This window comes from Anarrhichthys ocellatus, unplaced genomic scaffold (genome assembly GCF_004355925.1).
Source record: "Anarrhichthys ocellatus isolate YVR2014 unplaced genomic scaffold, GSC_Weel_1.0 scaffold3, whole genome shotgun sequence".
Taxonomy (NCBI): domain Eukaryota; kingdom Metazoa; phylum Chordata; class Actinopteri; order Perciformes; family Anarhichadidae; genus Anarrhichthys; species Anarrhichthys ocellatus.
Genome location: NW_022280033.1, coordinates 15294548 through 15304690, shown reverse-complemented (window position 1 = coordinate 15304690; position 10143 = coordinate 15294548). Strand labels below are relative to the sequence as shown.

The 10143-nt window shown below is 44.5% G+C and overlaps 1 protein-coding gene across 5 annotated transcripts in view; it reads right to left on the bottom strand.

Moving 5' to 3' along the window:
• Positions 1-5: 5 nt before the first annotated feature.
• srfb (serum response factor b) overlaps positions 6-10143 on the bottom strand; it is a 20247-nt gene continuing 10109 nt past the window's right edge. For 2 of the 5 annotated variants that reach the window (XM_031880076.1, XM_031880064.1), the window contains exons 3-8: positions 6026-6266; positions 4077-4241; positions 3655-3756; positions 2928-3125; positions 2723-2799; positions 6-2100 (exon numbers count right to left, since the gene is read on the bottom strand). In XM_031880076.1, the coding sequence (XP_031735936.1) occupies positions 2002-2100; positions 2723-2799; positions 2928-3125; positions 3655-3756; positions 4077-4241; positions 6026-6266 (882 nt within the window). In that variant the 3' untranslated portion in view covers positions 6-2001. Of the gene's footprint in view, positions 2101-2697; positions 2800-2927; positions 3126-3654; positions 3757-4076; positions 4242-6025; positions 6267-10143 lie in introns of all 5 variants that reach the window. The other 3 variants (XM_031880069.1, XM_031838208.1, XM_031838213.1) reach the window with 3 other exon arrangements.

The following is a 10143-nucleotide window of genomic DNA, read 5'->3' as shown; positions in this document are numbered from 1 at the left end:
GAATATGTGGTCATTGTGTTTCATGTTTTTATTACAAAATGTCTGTACAACAAAACTAAAATACATAAGCATTTCTCTCAATGACGAGGTGAAAACCACAAATTCGGTTCAATAATTCCCCTTTTTAAAATAGTATTTTTAAATCACCAGATGAGGGGGAATTGAATGTCTTTAATCTGTACATTTCCTACACAAACATCGAGCGAGCGTGAACATGACCTGCCAGTGAATAACCGAACAGCAGTCGGCATGGGTACGTTACCCTCCGTCAAATTCTCTTTGGCTTCAAGCCAGCATGCTGAGTCATCCAGCTAGTTCTGTAGAAATGAGTCACGAGATCTCACAGCAGAGGATTGTATGTAAAGTCATGTATGGCGGTCTTGAAATAAGTAAACCCTACATTTCCCATGCCCAGCAGTGATTTAGAAATCAGCCATGGAAAAGAGGCACAACGGCGCAGAAAGAAGGCTGTCTAATAACTCATTCTGAATGATTGCTGAGGTACACACTGAGATTGCAGTCAGCCAGGGTCTTAACAGTTGTCGTTAAAAGGAGTAGATCAACATTTTAAAGCACCTGAAGTCACTTTTCCTAAATAAGAGATCCTTGTTTGTACAAAAATATTCATACTCACTGTTGTAATACTGCAGCGTTGACACTGAACAAGAGTGCTTCCATACTAGGAAACGATGCTTTAATCGCAGTATTGAAGTGGAATTGCCAAGTCTATACAGTGTCTTGTTAAACAAGAGATTTGTGTCCAATGCCCTGACTCAAGTCAGTTATAGCATAACATTAAAGTTCTGGAGGCAATGGATTGCTTTTTAAACAACAAAGTTCATATATATATATATATATATTTATATATATATATCCGATGTCATGAAAACTGGTTTGTTACCCACAGAAGGACTAAGTCAACAGTTGTGGCATTTAAAAAGAAGTGAACAAACTAATCAGTTCAAGAATGTTAAGTGTTTTTAAAATGTCAGAATTGTGCTGCATTTCTGTGTGTACACAGATGAAAACAGATAGCAGTAGGTCAAAAGGTGAGAAGTGAAATTTCCATCTGATTGTCATAGTTTTAACAGTTTTCACGCTAAAAGTGCCAGATCAGGGCTTCATTAGGAAACTTCACATGCAAAACTGATGTCATATTAAACGACCATGCCATCAGCCCTGAAACCTTCGCAGCAAAACAGTAAATGATAAATATGTTATGCTTTATATGTTGTGACCCAGCTACTTGACCCTGTTTGAAGGACAGTACTACAAATGTCACAAGCGACACATGTAGAAAGAAATCCAGCGTTCCTTCTCCATCTTGTAGTGAAAACTCTCAACAGCAGGACCGTTTATCAACATATGATGGTATACTAAATTAATTTACATATACATGTAAATCACTTTTCTTCAGGCAAATCATTTTCATGTACATACAAAATCACTACGTACAAAAAACAACTACATGCCGCCGCACAAACTAAACCAGGCTAAAAATACAAGTAAAAAACGAAACAAAAAAAAACTATGTACATTTCCAAAAGTCAATAAGAGTCTCTCCACCCATTTACAAACCCCAGATATGTGCGCACACACCGACACACGCTTGTGCACAAGTTGCTCACACTGGAACATTCAGACAAACAAATGTCTCTTTGGCTGGTGTGAAGCTGTGGCACCTCGCAGTGTGTGTGTCTACATGTAATTACACATTTTCAACAAAAAAAAAAAAAAAAAAAAACACGCACACAAAAAAAACAACGGCATAGAAAATAGGTTCTTATGATAGATGTCGTGATATATTTCCTATGCATTTGCGAATATATATATATTTATATACCAAAACATACTGTATAAGGGTCAGCCACACATATGCCCTTGATTGTGTGTGTGTACTTTAAAGTCACATTCCAAAGTGTAATGTGAAACTCTGTAGGAAGGCATCAATAAATAGAGATGTATGCAAGTCTGTCCGTCCGTGTCCCTGGGTCTGCTGTGTTAAACAGCTCCGTCACTCTTTGAGTTCTGTGCTGCGTCCAAATTGACCACCTGGAGCTCCGTCAGGTTACTGCCGCTCGACTGCGGACCAATCACCATCTGGAACACAAGATGGCTACGTCAGGAGACGGTGCAGGGCCGAACACACAGCCAATCACAAGTCATCACTACACCCAGCACAGATGGAAATACTGCTACACTACATGCTGTTGATCAAGGAGTGGTTTAATGCTGTAATAGATTCTGATGGGTTATATCATTTACTTATGAAATCATATTCTGTAGCGTGCAATTTAGACTATTAGGAAAGATGACTTTTGTTCAAAAGACATCAAAAAATGATCTTGAATTCTACGGGATGTTTCCAATTGCGTATAATCAAAATACCAACGTATTTTTAAACCAATTTACAGAAAGGAATTCCCAATAATTTTCTTTACAAGACTGGACTTTATAAAGTGAATTAATAAACAAGTTTTGATTCCCATGCACTGCTACAGTGGTGTAAGTCTATTGCATGTGTATTTTGCTGAAAGTCACAGGCAAAACAAGCTGCCAGCTGATCATTCACATTCATCCCAAAAACAAAAGGGCAACAGGTGACAACCCTGTGGCCTCTGTGTGCCAGTGCTCTGTTAGGATGCATTAGTGCGGACACGTGGCATGCTGGTTGCATAGGGAATATGAGAGTTTCACTTGTAAAATGCAGATCTTGCCGTACTGGGTGTAGCTGCACCGCTGAGACGGGGATCTGCACCGTGCCTGGAGGTGCTGTGAGGAACACCTGAGGGACAGCACCTAAGAGAGGGGGGAAAAAAAGGTAAACTCTAGCAATTATGTTTATTTGAAATGATGCACAATTGACATATTAATCCACATCTGTCAGTAAATGATGTTTCGTCAGTCTGTGGTGTTCAGAGTCTCACCCGAGTCTTGGCCCTGTGCGTGGGACACCTGCATGGTCGAGGTGCCCTGGGAGAAGGCGTTGAGCACAGCCAGCCCCCCGTCGGTCAGCGTCGGCGCGGAGGCGTACATCACTGTGTGCGGGCTGCCGTACATCATGTGACCCGCAACAGACGTCGGCATCGACGAGGTGACGATGGTCGCTGGGAGACTCACCGTCGCTGTAAAGAGAGCAGGGGAGTGAGGAGGAGGGACAGAAAGCTAATTCTACACCGAGGACTAGAAGTGTGTGTGTGTACAAATGTACATATGTTGGCCAGCAGATGGCGCTCAACATGTATCTAAATTCAACCGCTAACGCCTACTTATGCTGTGTAGTGGCACAATAACACCTTTCTGGAGGACACAACAGGACCAGAATAAAAAAATAGTGCAAGCTAGAAAACACATTTTAAAAAAAATCTACTCGTGTGACAAAGTGGGACAGCAACACTCAAGAGGACATCATGTCCACGCCTTGAGATGCTGTATACTTGCATTTTATGTCCAAAACTTCTTCAGTAAAACTTCAGTAAATGCTACTGTATGTCATTATTACATTACATGAATGTTGGTTACTGCACTTGACATTTTCTGGTGAACCATTTCCACCATCTGGAGCACAAATATCCATTGTTTTTAAAATGGAGCGACAAATTCTCATCAAGACAGGACAACAGGGTCTTTCTTCAGAGAAAAGATCTGACCTACCGGTGGAGTTTGTGGAGGTGTGGCATATGTCGAGGCTGCCGTCGCCGGACTGGGAGTTGTGGTGTACCTGGATAGCCTGGAGCTGCTGGGGAACACCTGCTCCTGAAGACACACAGAGGGCATACAGCCAACTACAGTAAGTCATCAAGCATCCCACACGGGGGAAGAGTGGTAGTTGCAGTAGGAGTGTGGGGACAGCAGCAGTGGGGGTGCCATATGGTAGTTCTGGCACTAGAAGCACTTGCAGTAATATTAGCGGAGGTAGAGGAAGTTGTCGTGCGAGTACAATTAGTAATCCTATCATTATGTGCATGATTCGTAGTCGTAGCAGAGGAGGTAGCATTAGCAGTACTAGTAGCAGCGGCTTTGTGATGATCTGATCGTGATTAGTATAAGCAGGCAGTCGTGGCAGTGCGGGTCACCTGTGAGGGAGACAGCAGCAGGGAAGCGGAAGACAGCCTGCTGTCCCTGCTGTGACTGCGGGGCGGCAGCCAGGGCCTGACCATGCTGCCCCTGGAGGGCCAGGGAGTGCTGCTGCAGCTGGCTCAGAGGAATGGTGGGGGTGCCAGGGGGGAGAGTAGTGCCTGCTGTATGGGGGGCACACACACACACACACACACACACACACACACACGGGGGGGGGGTGAGACTAAATGTGAAAGGACAGTACAGCTTGGAAAAGTGCTGTTCACTACAAGTGTAGCTCGACACAAATGTTTCATAATGTTTCAAATGTTTCACAAGAACCCACTTGACAAAATATCGCTCCATAGCGCTACCGGTGGTCAACGCTTACACACAGGGTACCTTTCAGCTGATGTCACATTAAACTAAACATTGAGATAAATTAAAGTTGAATGCTTCCGTCAGTGAAAATAATACACAGGTTTAACACATACTATATGACTGTAGCTGGCACATTGACATTTAAAACCGTTCAATTGTTGCACGATTTGTTTCATATTCTAAACATCAAAGTGTTGTCTTTTGCCACATGGCAGAGATTTCATTTCAGAACATGACTCTGCAGTTACACCATCCCATTTGGTCACATGCTCCATAAACAGTTGCTGCAGTAGGGTGGGTAGGCCCTTTCAAGCTGTCAGCTGAAGGAGGTTGCAGTGTGGGAGGGTGTGTTGTTCCACCTGGCACTGCTGCTATGTATCAGACAGGTGGTGAGGAGGAGAGAGAGCAGTAGAGGGAGGGAGAGGGAGAGACAAGGGTTGCAGGAGGAGGAGAAAGAAAAGAGGGGGGGGGGGGGCAGAGACACTGCCTGTCTCTCCTTCAGCTGTCAGTCAAAATAGCATACAGCACCAATTAGTGGGCATCACGTGTCTGTCTGTTCAGCTGTGGCAGCGCTAACGACTAGTTAGCGACATTATTGCCATTACTTAAAATATACAGCACCGACGAGCACTGGGCTCTTGTTAACAACAGCGTCATATACTGTAGAAAACACATCGCACCAGTCAGCATTTAAGTGTCAACCAGCCTTTTTCTAATTGCTCTTGTCATGGACAGTCCCAATAAATGCTCCAGACCACTGATCTTCTCATACAGATAAGATAACATCTAAATTAATCGTGAAATCCAAATATTCTTCACGTCTTTTGGGGGAATCGTGACCTCTTGGTATCCCCATGCTCCATGTTGACGCCCCAGTATTTTCCAGCACATCCACCATGAAAAGATGTAATGAATAATTACTGGGGGAAAGCCAATTTAGAAACACCTAAGGATCCCAAATCAGAGCCTGCTGCCCCCCAATGTCCTCGTTGAGTTGGTGCAGTAGCGATCCCCTTGTGTTTAAGAGTGTGTCTGTGAAGTCCATATTAATGAAGGGTCATGTCTAGTTCAGGACCACTGTGTCACAAAGCTCCCGCTCCATAAAGTACGCAATTATAATTTCAACCACCGAACCTTCATTGAATATTCATGGCTAATTATGGGCCATTGTGTCCCTCTCACCTAATTATTCCTGTCCCCAAGTGACAATCAAAGGCAGAGCCAGTCGCCAATAGGCGTGGCTTTCCTGGATACTGAAGGCTTTGTAAAAACCCAAAGGCTGCCGAGTGCTGATGACTGGCTATGAAGGGCTGTTGTGTGAGGTGGAACAGCTTGAAGAGAGAGCGGGGCACGACCACTCCAAGACAGCCGAGGTCACGGCACACTCTGCCATTCAAATTCTAATTAGCCAACGGGCTCGACAACACGGTGACATTGACAAAACACGGAGGCCCGCAGAAGCATCAGTTCAATTCTTAAGGATGAAGTTGAGATTAACAAACAATAATGAAAACAATTAAGAATTTTAACAGAGCTATGGGCGTCAATGGTAAAAGCACCCCGTATTCTTTGCTCTCCTACATACCGGACATGAAAGTGAAGCCACTGGGCAGCTGCATGACCCCCGCGGAGCCGCAGGCGGTCTTGAGGACGGTACCGTTGGCGCTGATGTTGCCGCTGGCCGAGACGGGTGCCAGGTAATTGGTGATGGGAAACGAAGCGCCGCTGCTCACCTGCATGGTGGTGGAGGTGGTGGGTACCGTGCACTGGGCGCTGCTGGTACTGCCCGGTAGGCTGGCTATCGTGAACGTCGGCTTCAGTGTGTCCTGTGGGAGAAAACACTTTGATTAGAAAGACAGGGGTGGTGGTGGGGGGGGGGGGGGGGGAGATAATTTGATGAAATTAAAATCAGTACTGGTTTCTATCAAGGAAGAAGACAACATTGAGGGGAACGCTAGTGATTTAGTATTTCATTTCCATAAACTTGAGGAACTCGCAGGAGACGGTTTTAAAAAGGAATGGTGAAAAATGAGCTACGGAGGAATCCAGACGCTTCGTCCCGAGTATAGGTCTTGCTTCAAAAGCACTGGCTCCTACAATTCCCATAATGCAACGCAATAGTGCCTTCCCTGAATGGTCAACGCAAACATCTTTCGATAAGATAAAACGTTATTCATCCTGAGGAAGATTGTTGTGCAGCAGTTGCATTACAATGTGCGATGGAGTGCAAATATAAAGAGTGCAAATAAACTAAATATAAAGAATACAGATTAATAAGCTGCAAAGAACTGATGTCCACCATGCCAGACATTGTAACAGTCAAACAATAATCCACACATCTTCAGTTTGTAACTCTAGTCTATGATAAACCTGATGACATCATCAGTTAATAGTATTTCCAACTGATCCCAGTGACTGCAAGAGCAACACCCGAAGAGTTTCACATGAGAGCACCTAAAACAACACCATTAAGAGGGCTTCTCCTCTTTAAGCATGAGGAGGAGGTTTTAATACTTGCAATCGGTGACAGAAGCCATAGTGGGATTTAATAGAGGAAGGACAGATGACATAAACAAGGTAGAGAAACAGGCTGGGACCCCTCTAATTGCAACCACATGTAAAATAATGTGCCGTGCAGGGAGCGTTTCTCTTTTCAAGTCTGAATGCGCCAAAAGCTGCAATTAAGTCGGAGAAAACAATCTCGTCATCATTGAATGTAGGAAATTCAGTATCGTATAGCGATTCAACACCAATTAGAAATGCTACTCCACAGTACATAATGCCCAAGAGAGAAAATAGAATATAAATCATACCAGGTGTGTAGGAACACAAGCGTGTACTCTCTTTGAATACTACCTGAATACTCCATTCATCATCTGTACCTGCTTCAATTACAACTCTACTGTAGAACAACAAAAACATCATTTCTGCACACTTTGTTGAGTTACTATGAGAACAGCTAACTGACCATGTAACATCCACAGTACAATGTGTAGAAGTCAGGCAGCTGAGATGCTCAAGTAAAACCAACAGAGGTGCGATGTAGCAGCATACGCTAACGTGAACATCCATTGAGCAGCAGAGCGGGATGTGCTGGTGAGTGGGCTGCATGATGAGAGCAGGGTAGGCGTTAGGCTGGGACTGTGAAACACATCCAAACCCACCAGGCCCGTTTCTACGCACTTACACACTTGATGCTAATGATCTGCAATAGCAGAGAGGGAACAAGCTTACACTAGACAGGCATGTCCTTTAATAAGGGGTGTGATCAACACGGATACATGTGCTGTGGGTACAGAGGACATCGTAACATGTTAAAGGTTCCTCCACATGTGGCCAAATAAAATTGCAGCTTTCTTTGGGCTGAATTTCTAGGACGCAACCAGTCCTCTGTATCCCAGAATGCATTCTGAACTCTTAAATCCCAGATTTGAGTATCCATGATGATTCATCTGGGTTTGAGCTTTGAGACCTCATGTATTAACGTAAAATGTTACAACTATCAACATTTTACGATCAACCCCTTGTGAAATCAGTTTCCCCAGGAAAGAGCATATTATTTGTGGAGAAAATGCAAGCTCAGCGTAGACCTCGAGACCTCCGAAGGACGTGCCTTTCATTTCCAGCCTCGTCGCATTGTGATGAAGCTATTGTGTCAGACGCAAAGCCCTCGACACGGTGCGGCAGCGTAACAGATGAGCCGAGTGGATGAGGGTTATTACATGTAAACACAGCCATGTGTCACGACAGGCAGGCTTACCATGAGCAAGCAAGTGAACGAGGTGCGTTGCATCCTACCAGTTTGAGATTCTGCAAAGGCTCATTCATTATGAACAGCAGAACGGTAGTGTAGAAGCAGGCTAGAGCAACCTCTTTAGCAGAGCACTATTGGTTTTTATATGTGACTGATTACATGGGTGAGAGGCGGATAATCCAGCATGGGCTCCACTGATAAGAACTTCCAAACACATACTTAATTGCAGCTTTTGGCGTATGCGTTGCATTAAGATGCAACCGTGTCAGTGGAGCGAACAACTGTAAGGATTAGCTCCCAGTCTTTAGCCACATCCCAGTCTGCTCGAAATATCAAAGTCTAGTACGGCTCTCTGCAATGACTGAACAAAAGTTGTTGCTATTTTTCATTTGATGAGGTAAAAAGAAACTCCGGATAAGCAAATGATCAATTGCGTCATCTTTAATGAAAGAGTTTTCTGGCCCTCATGGCGTACGGACCGTTAGAGGTGTTTTATACAAGCCGCTCAAAATCAACACAAGTTACACAGTGAGTGAGCTCGTCGGCAGCTCAGATCCGGGCCCTGCCGAGGGGCTCCGACAGTCCAAGGTCCTTTACCTCTTTAGTTAAACAGCAGCTGGAAAGTCAAAGAGGGAGGGCCACACAGAGGACTCGCAGTTGTTCTGCCCTTTCAACCAAGAGGGAAAACCGAATGAATTCACCCAAGAGCAATATGTAATCCATTTACTGCACCGCTATCAGGCCCGGCATTCATCACAGGGTGATTGCTGACAGTCAGACGTGGTGACGCACGCCGTCACCACGTCTTCATTCTGCCAGGAGAAGTGATATTTGTTACATTAATGTTCACTAGAACTCAAGACAAGCTCACTCTCTACGTCGGTGCAGGTGTTACAGATAAGAGAGGAAGAGGAAAGCGGTAACCAAGCAGAACAACAGTCAGTTAAGGGACAGGGGATGCCAAAAAGTATGTCGAGAAAGTGAACATCAGAGCGGCGAAGCAAGTAGCACTTTTTAGCCACAGCAGTAGCAGAGTATGTGTGTCTTGTGTGAGGTTTGGGGACAGGAACGGGGCGAGAGAACAAACAGCTGAGGGTACAGACAGCTGGCGGGAAACCTGAGCAGCTCTGATGGGGAATTAACCCTTTCCGGGCCAGCTGAGGCCAGCAGGAGGCCATGTGAGTGAGTAGACAGCAGCATATGACTCCTGGCAGTTCTCACCATCGGCTTCATAGAAGAACGACTGAATTCACAGAGATGCTTCACCTTCTAGCGCCATTTAAAAATAAAAGATAATATGGCTCGTAGTGTTCCAACTTTTCCCTATTTTACCGTTAAATGGAGAAATAAATGTCGGCTCTTGCTAGGCATGGGAACAATAGGTACAACAATTATCCCGGACAAAGTCATTGTGATTCACGATATTATGATTATCAAAATATGCTTAAAACTCTTAAAATGGCACTTATTTTTTTATGAGTCAGGCTCTCTTTTTTAGTTCTCTGCCATGATAACGAGCTTTTTCAAGTCACTATTTACGACAATATTTACGATTAACCCGATAATAGAAAATCACCACGGTCAACTTATTGAGTGTTTTTCTATCGTGACCAAATCTTACATCGTTCCATCCCTAAATCTTGCTTTCCTGACCCGTTTCTGCTCCGATCCAACATGAACAGAAAGTCGGGCTCCACTGACTGGTCACCCAGGTTTCAATCACACTGACACTATCTCTGTGACCTCCACAGCGAGCTTCCACTGACCTACTTTGTTTGACCGTCTCCACGTGTCCTGTGTTCAACTGGCCGGTCTATAAACAGCACAGGCTTTTAGTCCAGAGTCAAGGCAGTGCATAGTAAACATAGGCTACAGTGGTGTAATGCATTCCTTCAGAGAAGAAGCGTAGCCAAAGCCTCAGCACCGTCATCTCCTCCTTAACTGCATCT